General features: G+C 43.8%; 1 protein-coding gene across 2 annotated transcripts in view; it reads left to right on the top strand.

Annotated features, from left to right (window-relative positions):
• naa35 (N-alpha-acetyltransferase 35, NatC auxiliary subunit) overlaps positions 1 to 23447 on the top strand; it is a 136443-nt gene that overhangs the window by 62341 nt on the left and 50655 nt on the right. For both annotated transcript variants that reach the window (XM_070882124.1, XM_070882118.1), the window contains exons 8-14: positions 1698 to 1741; positions 2018 to 2068; positions 6198 to 6281; positions 19801 to 19915; positions 21002 to 21180; positions 22775 to 22834; positions 23205 to 23311. In XM_070882124.1, coding sequence (XP_070738225.1) covers positions 1698 to 1741; positions 2018 to 2068; positions 6198 to 6281; positions 19801 to 19915; positions 21002 to 21180; positions 22775 to 22834; positions 23205 to 23311 — 640 coding nt within the window. The remainder of the gene's footprint in view (positions 1 to 1697; positions 1742 to 2017; positions 2069 to 6197; positions 6282 to 19800; positions 19916 to 21001; positions 21181 to 22774; positions 22835 to 23204; positions 23312 to 23447) is intronic.

Raw genomic sequence — 23447 nt, 5'->3', positions numbered from 1 at the left:
GAGATTTTCGGTGCCGGTTTTGGCGGGGCGCAGAGCATTACCGCCCTGAAGATGCTAGCCGGTGTGCAACGCCCCTGGTTGCGACGCTAGCTCAATTTTTGGCTACCGCCCAATCCATAGCGCTCCATAGAGCGCCGTGTTGGGACAGCCTGTGAAAGCTAATGGTTCGAGCTGTAGTGGTTGCAGTGAGGTAAATAATGTCGACCTCGGGTAAGTGTGATTGTTTTTTACTTAATTTTTTTTGCAATTTATGTTGTGGTGGCGTGAGTTATTTATTGGGAATGTTTTTGGTGGATTTTTGCTTCTCCGCAGGCCTCCCTTAGAGCACTCCGAAGCTGGCTGTTTAGCTCGGGATTTGCGCTTGCTCAGCCGGCCGAGCGCCCTAAGGGAAGTGTGCAATGCCTCCCTTAGCGCTCCGCCCCAGCTGCCGAATTTTGCTGACTGAGGCGCAAACTTTACCAGCCCGCCGCCATTACCGCTCCAAAATGAGCAGCTCTGAAAATCTAGCCCTTGGTGGGGTTTTATTTTCAGGTTTTTTTTTTCCCCATAGGCCTCCCTGAGGCTGCCTGTTTAGCTCGGGATTTTCACTTTCTCAGCTGGCCGAGCGCCCTAAGAGAGGTGTGTAATGCCTCCCTTAGCACTCCGTCTCACATTCAGGGCCCAGCTGAAAAATTTTGCTGACTGAGCCGCAAACTGTTCCCAGGTGCAAACCTTACTGCCCTGCCGCCATTACCACCCTGAACTGAGCAGAGCTGAAAATCCGGCCCCATGACTCGGACCAGCAAGTTTTTTTTTCTTTTCCATCCCTTGCCAGGGACATTGAAGCAAACTTTAGCATCCCCACTGCTGCCCTAGCTGAGATCATCTCTAACTCCCTACTTATCCCAAGGATAGAACTTAGAACCTTCCTGCTCCATATAGCTCAGAGCCACAACACATCGTGCATTTAACTACTGAACCATCATAGAGTTGTTGAGCTATAAAGTTAGGATTTATCTTTCAGTATTACTATTGATATAAAGATTAATTTATGTTTAACATCTAAATGTTTAAACCTCTAACAGTTATCGCCATTTACTGTTTAACTATTTGCAATCTGTGTGCCATTATGGTTTGATGAAATTGTAGCCAAATGGTTGGTAGCAAAATCTGTTCAGTAAATACAACCACATGCTACATTATATATTGGATATATTAAGGAGTCGGTTTGATCTTGCCATATTTGAGAGCATCAAATTTTCAGTATGTAAGGCATATATGTGTATTGCTACATGTGATCCAATTGTTTAAAGTTATTAGAAGTGATTATAGTAGTTTTATCTAAACTTAGGAATGTTTACATGATAACCATGGCAATTAATTTAATTCCAATACTAAACACTGAATCTATATATATTTAATTGTTTAAATGTCTCAATAATCCTCATGCAGTAATGGAGAGAAACAATATAATGTAGAACAAATAAAAACAGAAAATGCTGGAAATACTCAGCAGGTCAAGCAGCATCTATAGAGAGAGAAACCGAGTTAATGTTTCAGGTCGATGACCTTTCATAGAACAAATTTGCTTTTAAGACAAGCATTGGTATATGTGGAAATATTTTTGTGGCATGATTTATATGACTGGGCTTTTTGATCTTTTAAAATACTGTGTAATCTATCAATTTTTTTCAACTTTTATTAAACTCTATCTCCAGGCATGTTAAAAGATGTAGAAGATGATTTGCAAAGAAGAGTGAAGGTACTATGTTAATACGTTGTGTTAAGACACTTCCATTATAATTCAGCATTCATATATAATTACAGCATGTTTCTATGTATCTGGTATATTGTCATAGAACAATATATTTAAGTATTTTAATCCTGATTGTTCATTTGCACAGATATTCTGGGCAACCAACTTTGAATCACTCTGGATTCCAGTTAATGTGGGACACTTTTGTTTGGGCTTCAAACCAAAAATTGTTCTTTTCTCCAGTTTTACACTCCAGGAATAGCGTTTCTGTTTTTTTCACAGAGCACTAGGAGTCGACAAGGAGAAGAGCGTAAACCGGAGGTTGAACTTGAAGTAAGAATATGTTGGTCTTTAAGTTGAATTCAGCATGTAAATTTTCCTGTACCACAGGCAGTACTCTGGATCCAGATTGATTGGGGTCTTAGCAATTTAAAAAAGGGGTCATAAAATACCATATTTTCTGCCTGAAAAGTCTAAAACATTTTTTTAAATCACTTTTTTTGATATAAATAGAACTGATCCTCAAATACTGCTTTCACATTATTGACTTCAGAAAGTACTGGATCTTGTTAATACTCATTTAAAAATACTGTTTGTTCAGGGTTCTGGAGTGATTGGGCGATAGTTCCAAGCTCACTCTGTAAAGTTTTTCTCGGGCAGGGTGGTAGGGAGGACCCAAGAGGAGGCGAAATATGTCTCTTCCAAGAGAGAAGGAAAAATCAAATGTGGTGACTGCACTAGCTTACTCTTGTCCATCTCTTGACTAGGCTAGACTTTCCACTTTGCTCGCTAGAGCCCAAAAAATGGGCGATGTTCCAGTCTTAGCGATGTTTCAGTCTTCGTGATCGTTGGACCATCGCCCATTTTTTGGATCGCGACTTTCGGCTCGGCGATAGCCCAGCGATGTGAAATGGACGAAGTGAGAGCCCAGCGATGTGACATTTCCCAGCGATAGCGCAGCGATGGTAAAGGCAAAGCTTCCCTAGCAACGGGCTTCTGCGCATGCCTGGTTTTTTTTGGTGGACATGTTTTCCCGCGTTTCGGGAGCTCGGGTCATCCACACATGCACAGAAGGCGGAGAGAGAGGTAAAGAATATGTCTGACAGTGATGAAAGTGTTGGAGATGTGGAGACTGGGAGGAAGAGGTCCAAACTCTTTTCGGATAAGGCCAACGAGGCCCTCGTCGCAGAGGTTCACTCCCGGTGGGCCCAATTGACCAGCGGGGGAGGCGTGGTGGGAAACCAGCACCACGGGCATACCGTCAGATATGGAGCGAGATCGCCACTGTCATCTCTTCTGCATCCCACGAAGCCAGGGGATCCGACCAGTTTCGCAAGCGCTGGAACAGTCTTGTGGCTTCAGCAAGAGTAAGTACGATTTTATACTGTAATGATGCAAATTCTAAGTATAATTTTAATTATAATAGTCAATCTCCTTGATTGAAAGTAAGCTTGTTATTCTAACATATATAAGATATATCATCCCCGCTAAGAACTGGACATGGCTATGAACCTGTGCCCTTTTTAAGTCTCTCTGGATGCTGTCACTTACACAGGGACCCAGCATGGACTGGGGAGAGCTGCCTTTGCTCACTGGGAAAATTTGGGACATTAGTTACTGTCATTGCCGAGTTCAATGTAGATTATATTCGAGAGAGATGTTTGTGTCAAGCATTAGCTCCTAAACACACCGATCTTTGTTATTACCATGCATCAATTGTGGACACAAACCTTATTAGCATATAATGTTGAAAACTGTTGTCTATAAATGATAAAACCTAGTCAAGTACTTTATGCCATGCTCTTTTCACGTTTGCAGAGGAAGATATCTCATAATCAGGCACAGCAGAGGCGCACCGGAGGAGGCCCTGCTGTACTACAGCCACTGACTGGCCTTGAGAAACGTGCTGCCTCACTAGTAGGGGCCCACAGTCGCGCGGTCACCACCCGTGGTGTTGCCAGACCCTCCCATGCCTCACGTGAGTAATGTGTCAAGCAGTGTTCAAGTAATGTAACATAATTTCATTATAATAGAATAGACAAATGATGTCATGTTATGCATGTAGCCTCTGTGCTACTCTCAGGTTGACAACATAAGAGCAGGCCATCTGTCCCCTTCTCTGTCCACACCCCATAAACCCTCGCTCCCTTATCATTCTGTCTATCAGCGACTGATCTAGCCTCCACAGCTCTCTGGCGCAGTGAATTCCACATAGATGTACCACCATATGTACTACCATATGATGCATTAATATGTAACGTCTCTCGCTCGCATTTATTGGAGTAGTGCTGTTCCTCCTACATATGCCAGCGCGGCGCAACAATCCCTTCTGTTCTAATTACCTCAATTGTGTTTTGCAGGATTCCCAGCTCCAGAGGCGCCAATGGAGGACACACCCTCACATGCACCTTCCCCACTGCACATGTCATTCACCACGGGTGGTGAAGAGGAGGAGACCACTGAGCCAGAGGAGGAGGAATAATTGGAGACAGAGGAGGATGCCCCTTGCATCCCTCTGTCTGTTGAATCTGCGGCTATGATGTTGATTTCCACCGAAGAGGTACCGGCAACAAGCGGCATGCAGTTGGCGACGCCAAGGCGCTGCACATTGGTGCTGTCGCAGACCCTACGGAGGCCGGGTCAGCGGTTTGAGCAAAGGCCCACCGGGGACGATCGCTTAGAGAGCCTGGCACGACTGCATGAGGAGTCTGTCGCGATCAATCGCGAGCAGCTCTAGGTGCTTGTGGGGTTCATGGAGGAATTCTCCCGGGTGTCTGCTCACCAAGCGGAGGCGATGCAGCAGATGATCGACGAGATGCGTGAAAACACCGCCTCCTCCCATGCATTGCGACATGCATTCTTGGCGGCACACGGCGCTGCACCCCAAGGTCCCGTGACCACAAGCACCAGCACACAGGCGGGTCCAGAGGAAGCACCACCTCCTGACTCGGAAGGCGATCCCCCTGTTTCGTCTTCCCCTCCAACAGCCCCCCAACAGGCGATCGTGCCACCAAATCCCCCACCACGGCAGGAAGTCTTCCCATTGTCCACGGCACGCCAGCTTCGGAGCAGTACCCGGGTGGGTGAGGTAAGGAGACGGGAGGGTCCAGGATCTGGAGGGAAACGTGGCCGCAGGTAGGGAGGGGGCTGCAATCTTTTTTATATTGTACATATTGTTCACATTGTTATTGTTGGTGCTTTTATTGTTGTTTCACTGTTGGGGTGTGGGTGAGGGGTGGGGGGGGGTGTTGGGAGGGTGTTTTTGTGTTTGATATTTAAAAATAACATTCAAGAGCTGTTATTTTATTAAAACAATTTTCTTTCACTTTACAATTGTTGTGCCGTGTCTTCCAATAACATAAGTTTTAGTAAAACATGAATGCAACTGTTGTAAAACAATGGTCAGGCTAGACCAAATGAGGATAAACGTCACTTATTAATATAAATATAATAAAACATTTAATTGTGAGTGGATCTATCTTTAAAAGGCCCTTAAATAATTCACAAACTATCTAAGCCCCTGTTTAAGCAGCCTCCTCTCTTCCTGCGATGTTCAAAATGGCGTCCGTAGTGCCGAGCTCTGTGAGGAAGGCCAGGGAAAAGCAACTATTCTCCAGCGATGTTCTCGGCGAGCGATCAGCCACTCGGTGATGTGCCAAACATTGGGCTGGGCAATGTGTGGACGATCACCTCGGCAATGTGAGCCGAAAGTTGGGACGTCAATTTTCTGGCGATGTGCCGGCCCAACTTTCCACTTTCGAGTCAAAATGGGCGATAGCAGATCTTTTTGGGCGATATATGGGCACTAGCCCAGTGTGTCGTGGACCACCTACCCTGCCTATTCTCCCGCAGGAAGTATGATTTACCAAAGCCAGTATGCGAAATGAGGAAAAAAAACAAGGAAAAGAGAGAGCATAGGCAAAGGACAATACACACTCTCAAATGTAAGTTGGGTTTTGTCGGATCATCATAGGCAGTCCTTCATATCGAGGATGACTTGCTTCCATGCCAAAAAGGAATGAGTTCACAGGTGTTTCAATGAAGGACCTAATATTTCAGGTCGCGAACTACATGTTGAAGGGTGGAAGATGCCTGTGCATGGATTTTTTTTAACTTCTGGTGACCGTTAATGAAGTATTCAAATGCAACAATTTTTTTAAAAATCAGGTAAAACTTAAACACAAAAGGTGAGAGAAAGTCAGTAGAAAATACTTCCGCAAGAGTGGCCCTAATCTGTTACGCAAAATTTGTGGCATCATTTTTAATAAATAAAGAAATAACTTTGAAGGAATGATTTCTACTTCGAAACCCATTTGGGAATATAATTTGGTTGCATTCTTTTAAGTGACAAAAAAGGAAGAATTAAATTTTTTAAAACCCTGTTTTGGCTTCTGTTAACATAGTGATTGAAAAATTAATCTTTAGGCTTGATATTCTAATGTGATTGTTTTTAATGTTTCAGCATCAACAATGCACAGCAGTTTTCAGCAGGATAAAGTTTACTCGGTTATTATTAACTGCCCTGATTGCTTTCACAAAGAAAGAGGTGAGATGCATTCTTTGCTTAAGTTGTTCAACATAACCAAAGTGAACACAATACCTGTTTCGAGAATGATTTTCTTAGCTTGACCGTGCTTATTAATGGGGTGTCTATTGTTGGAGTCAAAAAAGAGCTGGAATAGTCACCGATCATTTTCATCTCAATGGCAGCACATATTTGCGTGGCAGTAAAAGATTTCTGGTCTGTTGTGCTGGAAATAGCCAAGTTTAAGGCTATGGGCTCAATTTTACCCAATGCTGTTTTTTGGCGTATTACAAGAGTTACACCCGTTTCTTTTGGCCCCAACTATTCCAAAAAAATAACTTGCAAGTTTCCCTGTTCTAATTTTTGAAATTGGCAACGTGCAGCTTGTCCTTGAGCTTTGGGGGTTGGAGCCTAATGTCTGCATCGAAAAAACGATGCCGCCCCTGCTCCTGCACATGCGTGAAGAAAAAATGACGTTTTTTATATGACTGCATGCCCAGTGCAGCTCCCGGTCTGCATTCGGCCATTTTTAAAGAGCCAGTTGTGTGTGAGAACTTGAATTTTCAGTGGAAAAATCAGACCTGCAATATGCAACTTGGCTCAAGGACCAAGAATTTCTCACAGGATGAAGAAGAGGCACTACTTACTGAAATTGAGGCCAGATGGCACGAACTGAACATCAGCAGAGGTCACCTAAAAATGTCACCAAAAGAAATGAAGAAACGCTGGAACCAACTTGCAGAAGATTACTGGGCAATGGTGACCACCCCGAGGTCTGGAGGCCAGTGCAAAAAGAACTGGCAGGACCTTGGTCAAGTAGTTAGTGCAAGTAATATTTTCATTTATTCACTGGAATTGCAATTGTAAATGTGACCATCCAGCAGAAAGACACCCTCTCTAAAAAGTTATATTTTCATCTTTGCAGAGGAAGGTGGCACACAACAAAAGGGAAAGAACTCAAACAGGAGGAAGCCCAGCAAATCTGCACCCATTGACACACTTGGAAGACAGGGTCACTGCTTTGATGGGTCCTGCCTGGAGAAAAGCAATCACCATTGCACAAGCTGGGCCCACACTCGAGGGGGAGGGTAAGTTCTGCAAATTCCAGTCTGGCTTTGCTAAAAGTTAAGTACTGCGCGGGCTAGCCATGCTTCAGTTCATGGGGATGTCTCCGTCAGCTACGCTTCGGTTGATGCAATGTGCTGTCATTCATCGTGGTCCTTCAAATGAGCCTGCTGCCTGCGCTGTGTGAGCCTACTCATGCCACCCACCCTGTCCCCTCCTCTGCTGCTAACCATTTGTCTGTTCTGTTATATTTTGCAGAACCTGAGGCCAACCCTGACGAGCTGAAGCCGATGCAGAAGAAGATTCAGACACGACCGAGCCTGAAGAGGAGAACATCTTCCAATCCCACCTTCCAGACCAAGAGCATGGGGGTGATGGGGAGGAGTATGGGGAGGGGGTGGATGAAGCCCCCACTTTGTACTCACTCTGGAGGAGGTGCAGGTGCCACCCATTGAGGTGCCAGCCCCTTTCCTGAGTTGTACGTGTTGGGACATTCCATGGTTTCTCACAGTCCGAGGCTGGGGATTCCAGTGGGGTGCAGCGAGCCACACCTAGGGTAAGGAAGGGAAGGAGAGCTCGACACCACTCTTCTGAGGTACAGGATCTAACAGATGTGGTTCAGATAATGGCAATGAATGCGGAGAACACTGATCTTACACGATCACTCCTGGACACCATCAGTGGTGTAGGTGATAAGGTATGAGGGTCGGGAGAAGTAAAAACACTCATGAGAAATGGGAACACTGTCCGGGCACATGAGGGAGGGAATGTCGTAGGTAGCTGATACACTGTCGGTGAACATGAGGGAGGGAATGTTAGAGTTAACTGCTGTAATTGAACATGCCCAGACCCCGCTGCCATTGACAGAATCAACTGCCACTCCAACTCCAATCTCCAGACCAGCTCTGAAGAGGCCCAAGCCGGGCCTTCCACATTACCGCCTGCCCACGTCCCCATCAAGAAGTGCGCATGATCCGAGATGCTCGAAAGAATAAGCTCGGTACCAACCCGAGAAAAGGTGCACCACCGCCTGCAGGCAGCGGTGAAGTCACCAAGACCAAGCGCAGTGGGCGGTCTTAGAATAAGGTGGAGGAGAGATGGGTGCAGCCTTTCTCTGCTGCTGTTTTTATTATTGTTACTGTTGTAACTTCTCAAATTAAAAGTTTTTTGTAAGTTATGTAAATTTACAAGTTTAAGAGTTTGTAAGTGATCTTAAAGTTTGTGAGTGGTCTTAATTGAATACTTTTAAGAGCAAGTATTAAAATTTCGAATAAAATATATTTTAAATTTTAACTGAATCATTTCCATTATTTGTTCCATTAACACAACACAACATTATGGAACAGGTCCAAACAGTAAACATGGTCCATTTGGAATAGTTGCCGCTGAGCCATCAGGCAGCAAAGCTTTCATGGATGAGCTGCTGGCGCAAGGCTCGAACAATAGTTGGCCGGCATGCTCCGGGTTCAGGTAGTTGCATGGCTTCCTCGACATCTGCATCTTCCTCCTCATCTTCAGCCACTCTCACCTCAGGTGGGTCTTCTACGACCAGCTACTGCTGCCTCATGATGGCTAAGTTATGCAGCACACAACAGTGAACTGACTGACAATCTCAGGTGAGTATTGCAAGTAGCCTCCGGAATGGTCTAGGCATCGGAAACGCTGCTTCAAGGTGCCAATGGTCCTCTCTATTATGCTGCGTGTTGCAATGTGCGACATGTTGTATTCACGGTCAGCTTCCGTCCGGGTTATGCGTAGGGGCGTCATAAGCCAAGTGGCGAGGCCGTACCCTTTGTCTCCCAGCAACCAATTCTGCCCTTCTGGTTGCTGCTGAAACATTGCAGATAAAGCACTCCCGACCAGGCCAACATCCTCAGCATTGAAGCACCGACCACACTCGATCAGCTCCGCTGGTCAGGCCACATTGTTCGCATGTTAGACACGAGACTCCCAAAGCAATCGCTCTACTTGGAACTCCTTCACAGCAAACGAGCCAAAGGGGGGGCAGAGGAAACGTTTCAAGGACACCCTCAAAGCCTCCCTGATAAAATGCAACATCCCCACCGACACCTGGGGGTCCCTGGCCAAAGACCGCCCTAAGTGGAGGAAGTGCATCCGGGAGGGTGCTGAGCATCTCGAGTCTCATCGCCGAGAGCATGCAGACATCAAGCGCAGGCAGCGGAATGAGTGTGCAGCAAACCAGTCTCACCCACCCTTTCCCTCAACGACTGTCCATCTGTGACAAGGACTGTGGTTCTCATATTGAACTGTTCAGTCATCTAAGGACTCATTTTTAGAGTGGAAGCAAGTCTTCCTTGATTCGAAGGAACTGCCTATGATGGTGATGATGTAGAATGAACGCATCATGGATGCTCCCAGGGTATCTCTCAACAACTGACATGATGCAATGCATGTCGTCACACACGAGCTGCACATTCACGGAGTGGAAGCCTTTTCTGTTCCTGTACATCTCTGAGTCCTCCAAACGTGCTCACAAGGCGACGTGGATACAATCATTGCAGCCCTGTATCTTTGGGAAGCCAGCAATCCTGGAGAAGCCCACAGTCCTGTCACACATTGCCTGGGTGGTCATGGGGAACTTTATGTCATCATTCCTCTGGGCATATAGTGCAGCAGTTACTTGCCGAATGCAGATATGTGTTGCATGAAATGGTGCACAAATCCCCAGTTGTGGCCTGGAATGATCCAGATGCATAGAATGAAAGTGCAGCTGTAACCTTTACTTCAACTGACAAAGCAGTCCTCCTGACGCTTCTAGGTTGTAGGTCTGCTTTTACTAACTTACAGATCTCAGTTATAACTTATTTCCGGAAACACAGCCTTGTCACACAGTCTGCATCACTCAAGTGCAGGTATTAAGGCCTGTCTCGATATACCCGATGTGGGTAAGACGTCCTGCTCATCATCCTGCGTGCTCTGAGGTTCCTCATGTGATGATGTCGAATCAATCGTCTCCTCTGCAGCACCATCATGCAGAAGGTTTGCACGAGGTATGACATTGTCTATATTCCCCGCATAATTTAATTGTAGCTTTGTAAGAAGCTCAAAACAGCTCTCTCTCTCCCCAAGGTCGACGCCCTAGTATGGACCACACCCTGATCTGCGCATGCTCAATAGGCTTGCTTAGAATGGGAAGCTCGGCATTCAATGAAGACATTTGGGGCAACGAAGTCTAATGCAATTCTTTAATTTTAGATTGTTTTCAAAGTACCACCCCACCATCGACTGAATGTATCCTCACCGGGCTTAAGGGTCAGCCGGCAGAATCACTCCCTCGCCCGGACACATGGGCTTGGCGTCCACCCCCTACCCCCCTGGGCTTCTTTCGAAGCCGCTATATGTCTAAGGGTTCTCATCCCTTCTGTTCGGATTCTACTAGCCCCCCCTCCACACTGGGCTTCTTTTGAAGCCGGGCCCCTGTGTCCGGGCAAGGGAGTGATTCTGCCTGCCGACACGCCGACCCTCAAGCCCGGCGAGGAGATGTTTGGTGGTAGGGTGGTACTTTGGGAAAAAATCAAAAATTAAAGAATGGCATTCGACTTCCATTTTCTCCCTTTTCACTTTGAAAAAAATTAAGCTTCATGATGCATATTCTTTGTCTTCTTGACTCCCTCCAAAACTTTGCATAAAAACAATGGCGTCTTTCTGCGCCAATTTTTTAATGTGCACTGTTTTTTCTTAAGTGCCCAGAAGGTTTTTTGGGAGTGGTCTCATACGCCATCCTAGGAAAAATGTAAGTTGGCCAAACTTGCTTAACTGTGAAAAACTGGCGCAGAAATTAGATTACACCCCCTATGACTTAAAAAAATACTAACCTAAAAAAAATCGTAACTAACTGAGTTACGCTGGCGCAGAAACTTTGGGGATACTTGGATATTTTAATTTACACCAAAAAAAGCGGCGCGCGCCAAAAAAAGGTGCAGATAACTGGGGAAAATTGAGCCCTATCTCTGGTCACTTTAGTAATCAGGATCGACTGTAATCATCATAGGCGGTCCCTCAAACGAGGATGATTTGCTTCCACATGAGTTCACAGATGTTTCAATGAAGGACCCGATATTCCAGTCCTGAACTCCAGCTGAAAGGGTGGAAGATGCCTGTGCGTGTGGTGATCATTGCACATCAGCCACCACACAAGTTTGACTGGAAACCTGCTCTGCTGCATGGACCTAGTGCAGACACACATCGCAATGTGGACTGGCCCATGCTGCCCCGGGCCCTCGGCTCTTCTGGGCCGTATACCCTCATTTGCCGCACCTCCACCACGATCTCTCACCGCTCCTCTGCCACAAACATTCGCCGCACCTCTGCCACGATCTCTCGCCACTCCTCCACCACGAAACACTCGCCGCACCTCCACCACGATCTCCCACCGCAACTCCGCACCAAACATTCGCTGAACCTCCTCCACGATCACCCACCGCATCTCAGCCACGACCCCTCAATGCCCCTCTGTCTCGATTACTCGCCGCATCTCTGCTGTACCTGGGCCTCACCGATAATCCTGCCCACACTCCAAACAGTGACCTGGGTCCTGATGACGTCACCCAATCGCCCGCCTCGAAGCTGTTGCATACCTGGAGCAGCTCGTGCTGGATATGGTATGCCGCTCCAGCTCTTGTACTTCTCGACCTGCGGACTGTAAACCAATCTGGTGGATATATTGTGTATCATCTTTGTAAATCTTCTCTGCACCTTCTCCAGTGCCTCTATATTCTTTTTATAATATGGCGACCAGAACTATACGCAGTACTCTCTAAGGGGCCGAAATTGGTGAACTGCCCAATTCTCGGTGGTCTCGCGGTGGTTGGTCAATCTTCACTGCCCGGTACCGTTGGGGCAGAGTGCTGGCAACATTGGTCCGGGCGGTCCTGAGCGGTGTGTCAGCGGAGTGAGACAGACGGTCTGCTCTGGCGGTGCAGGGTAAGAAGTTGTCTGGGACTTCTTCATGACTCTTTGGGTCCTGAGTTCTGCGCACGCCGCTCTTCCATCGACCTCCGCCGCCCCCGCCCCGAGAAGAGCAGTCCGGAGGCCAGAGACTGCCGACGTCAGATCGCAGGTAAGTGTAGATTTTTAATTGTTTTGTGCAGTGTTTTTGATTTACTTATAATACATATATTGTCATTTATTTATTTTCGCGTTTTTCTGGGGTGGGGGGTGCGGAATAGATCTCTGGGGGGGGGAGTTAGATCTCTCTGGGGGGATTAGATCTCTGGGAGGATTCGATCTCTCTGGGGGGATTAGATCTCTGCGGGAGGCTATTAGATCTCCTGGGGGGGGGGGGGATTAGATCTCTGGGGGAGGAATAGATCTCAGGGGGTGGGATTAGATCTCGGGGGGGGTTAAATCTCCAGGGGTTGGATTAGTTAGCTCTTTTTAGCGGAATATATTGTTCCTGCACTTTGTTGAAAACCGTTTTAAATGCTTCCCATTTCTGTTCTAAATCATTGTTTGCCAATATTGTTGCCAATTTTATTTTCCCAAATTCTATTCTCAGCCCCTCAAAATCAGCTTTCCTCCAATCTATTATCCTGGTTTTCGTCATACTTATGTCCTTCTCAATTATCATCTTAAAGCATATAATGTTATGGTCATTATTGCCCAGATGTTCCCCTACTTTTACTTCTCTTATCTCATTACTAGATCCAATAGCGAATCCTCCCTTGTTGGGCCAGAGACATTGATTGGCAGTCATTAACAATTCATCACGTCGTTAAAAGGGTACTAATGACCAGACTTAACTTTCTGCAGTAAGTTTATTGGGAAATTAATGTGCAAATCTAGCAAGTTCTTAAAAATAATGGGGAGGCTAAAGGCGAGATGCGGTTTGTGCGAAGCAAACAGCGGAGTGGCGTAAAGTTCTAGAGATTCTCAACTCATGGCGTATCTCTTAATCCTCTAAACTCGCTGGCCGCTTTGCACATTAATAATGGCATGCGTCATTAACACGGCGTCATTTTTCCAGCAAGTTCCAGCCCATTATTATACTACAGTCCCCACCACTTATAGCGGGCATGTTTGTACACATGCGATTTGTCCCCTATATACAATGGCCGGTATAACACGGAAGCATTAATAAAATGTAAAATATTTTTTTCAAAATCATTTTTTTCTAAAATAATTTGCCCAGTGCATTTCCTTTGAATTAAGAGTTGCCCAGAATTTGTCGTCAGTGGCGAAGCAATTGCACTCGCCGCTGACCTTGAAGAAAGCTTTCCACAAAGATCTAGCAATCTCTGTGACGTGCATTTCAGCTCTCCCGACCTTAGTTTGAATCTAGCACCAAATCAAGCAAATCTCCAGCATCCAACAACAGTGATGTCATCAAGCAAGCTGAGCAACCAATCACATTGAAGAATTATCACAGACAGCAAACTAGGAAGTAAAATGCACAGATTTAATTTACTTTTTGAAGATTTTACAGAGAGTGAAATAAAGATCAGGACATACACATAGAATTAAGGTAGAAGCTGAAATAGCATAAACAAACAAAAAATATGTATATTTTTAAAAACCATGAAATTCTCAATCATATTAATGGAAAAATTTGACATTCCACAAATATAAAATTAGCTTTTCACGGCCAGAACAGGTGTTCAGCAATCAATACATTGTTAAAAACCCAGTTACACCTTTTTCAACAAGGCTTAACTTTTTCAGGGTGGAGGAGTTTAACAGCGATATTCCAGTGTAATAGGGGAAGTTTTCATCCTTCAGTGTGAATTGATTGTCAGCTCTTGGGAGTTTCACAGCGCAACCTGTGGTAGAACAGGGAATGACCGACAGCAACTTCTGGATCACTGCGTTTATCTGTGCATGCGCTAAATCCTGACGCTGCTGTCAGTTTCAGAAGAATAATTACGTCGAATGCTGACAGTTTCGCCGTCATTACCACTGCAAAATCTGGGCCATTATTTCTGAGAGTGAAATGAAATAATCAACATTCAGAAGAACCCGATTTTAAAAAGCTACAAATTAGGAAATGGCAAAATGTATATAGGAGTCTGTCAAATTGGAGATGGTTTGCAGTGGATGATACCAAACTCAGCTTTATCCAACAGCAGCAGAGGCTGCGAATCAGAAAGTTTCAAGATAAATTGTAACATCAACTAACCTTTGTAGCACACTCCCAGCTTCAGAACATAAAATTAATCATGCAGCAAAATGATGGAGCTCTCATTTAAATCCAGTTTTATTTTTGCTTAAATACATCTAAAGAAAGAAGAGAGATCCCTTCATTTATATAGTGCCTTGTTCGGTTCATATCCAGACTACGTCAGAAGAAATGGAAGCTTAAGGGAAGTGAAGTCTGCCTCAATAAGGCTCTTTCATTATATTCAGTGTAACATAATGAGCTGAAGACGTGAGTAAACACAGCTGTTTCTGCCCAAAATAAATGGATTATTTAAAGCCTTATAACCGGTAACTTTAAAATTGAAAATGCAAATTGATAACAGTTAGCGCTCTTTGGCTGATATAAACGACTGCCCATTTTAAATGTGGACATTTTAAGTAGTGGGGACTGGTGTGACCTTACCAGTTCAGTAAATGGTGGACTAATACCTAGAATAAGCCTAATTAATATAGGGTACCAAGGGTATCTTTTAACAGACTAACATTACAGTTATGATTTTTCACCATTTCTAGTAACATTACACGGTTATTAACTCAGTAACACTTAAAATAGCTGTCAGAGCTCTACTCGCTATCAGTATGCCACAGTGGACTCAAATTGCAGGGTTTTTTTTTAAATGGGAAAAGAATCGCAGTCAGAAAATAGCATACTCAGTGATTTTTTTTAAGGAAACACCATGCATTAGAGGGGAAACTAAAAACGCTGGTAATCTGATCCAGCGACAAATTACCAGAAGCAGACAGTTGGTCAGTCAGCATCAACGAAGAGAAAAGCCAGGTCAACATTTCAAGCACAGCTCTTCTTGAGCAATGAAGACTGAGATTACAAAATGCTGCGGTACAGAGGGATCTGGGTGTCCTTGTACACGAAACAAAAAGTTAGCATGCGGGTACAGCAAGTAATTAGGAAGGCGAATGGAATGTCGGCCTTTATTGCAAGGGGATGGAATATAAAAGTAGGGGAATCCTGCAACAACTGTACAGGGCGTTGGTGAGACCACACCTCGAGTACTGCGTACAGTTTTGGTCCCCTTATTTAAGGAAGGATATACTTACATTGGAGGCAGTTCAGAGAAGGTTCACGAGGTTGATTCCTGAGATGAAGGGGTTGACTTATGAAGAAAGGTTGAGCAGGTTGGGCCTATACTCATTGGAGTTTAGAAGAATGAGAGGTAATCTTATTGAAATGTATAAGATTCTGAGTGGGCTTGACAGGGCAGATGCAGAGAGGATGTTTCCCCTCGTGAGCCAACCACCAATACCTTCAGCAGATTTCTAGGAACTATTAAAGCTGTCGCAAAACGCAATATACCTCGGAGTTTGAGAAAGACATAGGCTGGAATTTTAATTTGGAGGCAAGTATGGAGCGATAAGATTGGAAAGTGGTCGGGAAACCCAGGAGAATGAGTTTCCTGCAGGCCCTGCCGAATTCAACACCAGATGGAGAGGCTGCATCTCCAAAACTTTGTGAAGAAACTAAAGAGCAAGGTTAACCTGATCCAGAAACTCACCAGATCCACATGGGGAGCAGATGTTCAAACCCTCAATACCTCAGCATTTGCCCTGGTGTACTCTACAGCAGACGACTGCTCTCTGGCATGGCTATCAAGACCACATCAAATCTGTTGATGTCCAGCTGAACTCGTCTATGCGAATTATTACTTGTACGCTTTTATCGACACCTAACACCTTGGCTGCCCGTACTTGCAATCTTTGCATCACCACACCCATGCCACAGATATGTAGTCTCCAGAGAATACAACCAAAACATCAGCAAAGACATGCCGATCCAGGCCGACTTCACCAACCTACCACTAACAGGTCTCAAATTTAGAAAGTTATTTTGGACTGTTGCCGAAGCCCTTCAGCGTTCTCCCCGCAGCCTTGATGACCGATGTCGAAATGCTTGGAAGAACTGCGATATACCAAGGGGACCCCACAGTCTGTACAACCAATAGGATCAAACTTTCCTCGCAAACAGTGGACAATAATCAACCGATTCAGAATCGGTCATGGTAGATGCTGCCACCTTCCCCATAATTGGAAGATTAAAGCATCCCCATCATGTGACTGCGGAGCTCCGAATCAGACCCTGGAGCACATCATTGAACACTGACCTTGGAGCAAATTTGCAGGCAACCTACAAGATATCCACGCTGTTACATCAGAACATTGATCTGCAAATCTGACTAGATACCGATATATATTTCTTTTTTGCTGCTACCATATGAAATATAATGTACACTGTGAAACTGAGCGTGAAAAGTTGAAGAAACTTCACAGTTTTTATTAGATAAGCTTTTAGTTTAAAAAAACATACTGCTGAACAATAGGGGGGAAAACCTCATTGCCCCTTGTAAAAGACTTGAATGAACGGTGTAATCAAATTTAAAGTTTTAATTCTCAGTGTTTAGGTATGTTGAAATGTACGCCAGAAGTTGTTAGTTTCTGCCACCTACAGTGTTCCCGCTAGAATTTCAGTAAATTCTAAAGCATAGAGCTGGGCATGTGAGATTTTAGTATTGTGAACTGGATAACAGTAGGATGAAGGATACTGGTGAATTAAGAGCAGCACACAGCATTAAAGTGCAATGGTACAATTGTATTTTTTTCTATAACCTATTATTACCACAACAGTTAACAAGGCTAGTGACAACACTGTGCACCATTGCAGTGGAATGAACAGACAATGGGCTCAATTTTGGCCCACCACTTTTTTCGGTGCATTTACCGGAGATGCGTGCTTTTCTCCGTTCAGAAGTGCGCGAAAAAATTCCTCCCCACTTTGGCCGCTGTCCAGTCTCCTCCCAGTGGTCGCGCAGCGTGGCCAGTTGAATTGGGGGTGGAGCCAGCATCCTGCACCGAAAACAGTGCCGGGAAGTCTGCACATGCGCAGTGGAGTGTCCGCGCACGTGCAGTAGCTCCTTACCCCCAGCCTCTCCATGTCTTGCTGCAGCCGCTGTGTGTGGGACCTGATGCCACATGGTATTGGGGGTAATGTACTGACATGGATAGAGAACTGGTTGGCAGACAGCAAGCAGAGAGTTGGGATAAACGGGTCCTTTTCAGAATGGCAGGCAGTGACTAGTGGAGTGCCGCAGGGCTCAGTGCTGGGACCCCAGCTCTTTACACTATACATTAATGATTTAGGTGAAGGAATTGAGTGTAATATCTCCAAGTTTGCAGATGACACTAAACTGGGTGGCGGTGTGAGCTGTGAGGAGGACGCTAATGCAGGGTGACTTGGATAGGTTAGGTGAGTGGACAAATGCATGGCAGATGCAGTATGATGTGGATAAATGTGAGGTTATCCACTTTGGGGGAAGAAACATGAAGGCAGAATATTATCTGAATGACGGCAGATTAGGAAAGGGGGAGGTGCAACGAGACCTGGGTGTCATGGTTCATCAGTCATTGAAAGTTGGCATGCAGGTACAGCAGGCGGTGAAGAAGGCAAATGGTATGTTGGCCTTCATAGCTAGGGCATTTGAGTATCGGAGCAGGGAGGTCTTACTGCAGTTGTACAGGGCTTTGGTGAGGCCTCACCTGGAATATTGTGTTCAGTTTTGGTCTCCTAATCTGAGAAAGGACATTCTTGCTATTGAGGGAGTGCAGTGAAGGTTCACCAGACTGATTCCCAGGATGGCTGGACTGACATATGAGGAGAGACTGGATCAACTGGGCCTTTATACACTGGAGTTTAGAAGGATGAGAGGGGATCTCATAGAAACTTACAAGATTCTGACGGGACTGGACAGGTTAGATGCGGGAAGAATGGGGAAGTCCAGAACCAGAGGACACAGTCTTAGGATAAGGGGTAGGCCATTTAGGACTAAGATGGGGAGAAACTTCTTCACTCAGAGAGTTGTTAACCTGTGGAATTCCCTGCCGCAGAGAGTTGTTGATGCCAGTTCATTGGATATATTCAAGAGAGAGTTAGATATGGTCCTTAAGGCTAAAGGGATCAAAGGGGTATGGAGAGAAAGCAGGAAAGGGGTGCTGAGGGAATGATCAGCCATGAACTCATTGAATGGTGGTGCAGGCTCGAAGGGCCGAATGGCCTACTCCTGCACCTATTTTCTATGTTTCCATGCCGGCCAAATGTTGTTGTGAGTAGGGGTAGTTGATTTGAAGCTTTAATCATCTAGAAATCGCACCGGGAGGCCACTCGGCCAGAGCTAGGGGCGGGCGGAGTGATCCTGCCTGGATGATTTCTATCAATTCTCCTGACTGCCCGCCCCTAGCCCTGGCCGAGTGGCCTCCCGGTGCGATCGATCCAGTATAATCATTGCAAACAAATTATTGTTTAAATTATTTGTGAGATTAGGGCAATTTAATTCAACTATCTTTTACTTCTTTTGTTTTTGTAGTTTAAACTTCCATGAATGCTTCTGTTGTATAGTAAATTAACTTTGCGAAGTTTGTCATATGATGTCCTGTATAGCTGTTTGATCCTATTCAAATTCTTTAGTCATTAAGTTTCTTTATTAGTGACCAAATTCAATTTTGAAACTCACTTGGCCCGGGCTAGGGGCGGGCGGGCAGGAGCACTGATAGTGTTCCTGCCTGGATGATTTCCATCAGTTCTGCTGGCCTCCCAACCCTATCCCAGGCCGAATGGCCTCCGATGTACCTACCTGCGCTGCTTTCTTAACTCTCCGCAAGGGTTTTCTGAAGTGGCCACATACGCTGGCCTAAGTAGATTTGGAGTAACTATTAGCTGGCCATAGTTGCCTAAATGGGCAGAACTGGCGTAGGTGGCCGGTAACGTCCCCTTTTGAGAAAAAAAAGCAAAACTAAAAAAAGTAACTAACTCACTTACACTGGTGCAAATTGAATTTGCAAAATGGGGATTTTTAAGTTATGCCAGAAAAACCAAGTTACTCCAAAAAAAAAACAGAGCAACTCCTGGCCAAAATTGAGCCCAATGTTACTAAAAAGACACATTTGGGTGGCAACTCACAGTGAAGAGCTGATGTATTATTACACAAAATGGTAAGATGAGGGTGAGAGTGTTTTGCCGGTTATTCCGTAACAGTAATTTTCAGAACTCATTCAAAGAGAAGCAGGCTGGTTTCCCACGGATAGAGGTTGGAAATCAGGGAATGTGGAACATCCCCACTCCAGGTTGCTATTGTACTTCCTGCCAATTAGCTACATAATATCATGGGCAGAGTTGTGGCAGAAGGCTGCCTACCTTCATTATTGATGATGTACAGTACAGAGTAGCTACTGGAAAGATCAGTGACATTATCAACGCCCTTTGAAAGGAGCAGAAAGATTACAAACTGAAAATTGATTTGTTAATTTGTTTTTCTAGATGAGCGCAATAAGTGAAGCCCAGAAGCTTATGACCCAAGCTGCAGATCTTCTACCTGCTATACAAAACTCTACCCATCATGGTATTCTGGCCCAAAATGATACTACAAAAGGAGGTAGAAAACAATGTACACTTTCCACATTGCAGCCATGTATCAGATTCCCTAAAATAGTACTCTTTTTAAGCTAAAGTTTCTGCTGATCATGAGCTTTAAAAAATTGTGAATTTGACTGTAGAATGCTGCCATATCAAGGGAAACATTTAAAGTGCTAAATTTCCTATCCAGTATCTAGCTGTTTTCAGAAAGATATCCTACTTTAATAATGAAAAGGAAATAAAATTGAACAAAACGTATCTATTTTTATTGTCTTAATAAGAAACTCGTTCGTTAGATATATTCAAAAGAGAGTTAGATGTGGTCCTTACGGCTAAAGGGATCAAGGGGTATGGAGAGAAAGCAGGAATGGGATACTGAATTTGCATGATCAGCCATGATCTTATTGAATGGTGGTGCAGGCTTGAAGGGCCGAATGGCCTACTCCTGCATCTATTTTCTATGTTTCTATGGGCCACTTTTAAGAACTAAAATGTTTGGCTGATTTGTTTGTGTTTTATGCAATTTAATGGCTCTGTATATTGGGTTTAAAATCACTACTTTAGTCTGTACAGTGTCTTATAATGCAGCTTTCTTTTGGCCAGAAAATGGATATTTTGAAATAGTTTATTGCAGGGGTGGACCACACGTGGTTGCTGAGCCCTATCAACCCAACGATTGAGACACAGGCAATTCAGTCCTGCTTGGTCTTATGTGACTCATTCACTAGTTTCTCCTTTTTGAGTTTCGTGAGCCAGGAGTTTTGGAAAGGGCTGTTCTGATTGCTGTTGTCTTAGTGGTGCATACATCCTAAATTAGAACTCCATGATCTGTTAGTAGCAGCAGACTGTGATATATGTACATTAGGATAGGATCTAAACTTTGCATGTGGCCCTTGAGCTCATGATATTCCTCATGATATTCACTTACGCAGCTCATAAAGACCAAAAGCTTGGCCCCTCCTAGCTTCGTCCATGAGAGTAGTAACTGAAGCTGGATCTGCAGATTCCTGTAATTTTCCAAAAGTGTTTTTAAAGCTTCAGTTATATATTTTCAAATAAAGAAATTGTGAAGAAAACTCTCTATTTTTGCACTTTTGTTTGATAGATCACCCTATAAGGATGGGATTTGAGCCCCTGGTCAATCAGAGATTGCTACCTCCAACATTCCCTCGCTATGCAAAAATTATAAAAAGGGAGGATATGGTCAACTATTTTGCAAAACTTATAGAGCGAATAAAAATGGTTTGTGAAGTTGTGAACTTCACAAACCTGCACAATATTTTGGTAAGTTCAAAATTTCGATTATGTGTAGTTTACTAAAACATCTGCTATTTATTGTCTTAACTATTCAGAGTTATTCAGGGATAGATTTTCAAAGGATATTTCATCTTGTGAAAGTTGTATTTATACCACCAACTTTAGCATCATAGGAATGTGATTTCCGTTTTGCTGTAATGCGAAGGTTGCTGTGTAAACAGGCACTGACTCAAGCAATTTCAAAGTGAATCACAGTGCAACTGCTGAAATGAAGCCTTCAGCCCCTAGGGTTTCACACCCAGACTAAAATTGCTTCTCCCAAATGAATCAAGAAGCAAAAGAAAAGGGCAGTCAAATACATTTATATATAGTAAATCTTCTGTGTAGTGTTTATTGAAAAACAAATTGCAGGAAAGTGTTCAGTAGATTTTCAGCTACGCAAGCTGAACCCAGTGGGTAGGGTTGGGGGTGGGGAGGAAGGAGAAATTTTAATTAAAATGATGTACCAAAAAAATGAATGTATTTAGAGATCCTTGTTTCCTGTTTATTTTTTTTCTTTACTCCCAGCTGTTTGGAACTACTTTTCCTTGAAGCAGTCATAATCTGAACACAGCATAATTTTTTATTTGTTTCCACTTACTTTGCATAGGCCATCTACCTTTGTTCTGCCACCTGCCACCATCCTTTCTCTTTCACTCGGCAAAGTAGTCCACAGACTTCATCACAACCACCATCAGTGTTATTTTTGTGGTTAACTGACAAAAAGGTTGCTTTTTGTTATTTTTCTTGGGATATGGATGACACTGGCAAGGCCACTTTTACTGCCCATTCCTAAGTGCCCCAAGAAGAGAATGGGGGGCTTTTCTTTGAAGAGCTGAGATCTTCATGGCGATAGCCCTCGCACTGTGGTGTCAGGTAGGGAATTCCACGGCAATGACCAGATGACAACAATGCACTCATGGGGCATGTGCTGCTACCGAGTGACACAGCTAAGGGCTGTCAATACCTGTTTTTTGAATATCAGTCAATGTTAGAATTCAATTCTGGGGCCAATCTTTGGAGCCAGAATATTACCATGACAGCAACCAGACTGCCCTGCCTTCAGTAATCTTCAAATATTGGTTTGTACTCATGTTTGCACAACAACAGAATTGTTGGATTGAACAAAAAGCAAAACACTAAAAAGAAAATGCTGGAAACAGCAGTTTATTAGTTTATTCAATCTGTGGAAAGAACACATAAAATAATATTTCAGGTGTGGATTCCTGATGAAGGGGCCACATCTGAAATATTAACTTATCTTTTCTCTCCACAAGTGCTGACTGACCTGCAAAATATTTCCAGCATTTTATGTTAGATTGAACGTTGTTTTAAGACTAATGGATAATTAAAATTTATTAAGTGGCTGGGTAATTCTTTTTTTAACTTAAGGATTCTGCAACATATTATTGCCATATGCCTAAAAACATTTTATATAGAGACATGCTATTAACTTGTGTTTAAGCGAAGTCATTTTTAAAGAAAAATATGGATGTTTTAAGATTCTGTACTTTGTCTATCAATGTTTAAAATTTGTCTCATCAGGATATTTTTGGTGTGTTTTTAAAATTTTATTTTGTAGGACTTTTTCTGTGAATTTAGTGAACAATCGCCTTGTGTGCTCTCTAGGTCTTTGTTACAGGTACGTAGGCTTTTGTACATCCTAGGGAATGTTCAAATGACTGCTCTTTCATTATACTTGCATGTTTATTATTTGTACTTGTAGGTTATACATTATCAATGGAGATTGCTGATGAATGTCATAAACCAGCTTATACAAATTTTTAAAATGTCCTCAATTTAAGCAAATAACACACTGCAGTATATCCATCGGACTTTCCTTTAGATAAAGTTGAACTTAATTTACACGCTTTAAAAGTTCCAGTCAATACTGTGATTATGAGCAGATAACATAAATATCCTAAAGAATTTGCATACATTATTAAAACTAAGAGTGGTTGTAGTGGTTGGCAGCAGACTGGGTACATTTATAATAAGTATTTATTTTACAGACAACTTTCTTGGTCGATAACAAGAAGGTGTTTGGTACACATCTGATGCAGGACATGATAAAAGATGCGCTGAGGTACTTTGTCAGTCCTCCTGTGCTTTCATCTAAGTGAGTAATTAAAATATTGTGAGTTCTTTTTTTAAGAGCAGTATTACTTGCATTTGCTGACATGAACTGCATGTCAAATGAATACATTGTTGTTTCTCATGGTCAATGGAACTATGCTATAAAAACTCTCCTATCA

This window comes from Pristiophorus japonicus, chromosome 1, assembly GCF_044704955.1.
Source record: "Pristiophorus japonicus isolate sPriJap1 chromosome 1, sPriJap1.hap1, whole genome shotgun sequence".
Lineage (NCBI taxonomy): Eukaryota > Metazoa > Chordata > Chondrichthyes > Pristiophoridae > Pristiophorus > Pristiophorus japonicus.
Note: the sequence above shows the minus strand (reverse complement) of the source record. Positions and strands in the feature narration are given on the sequence as shown.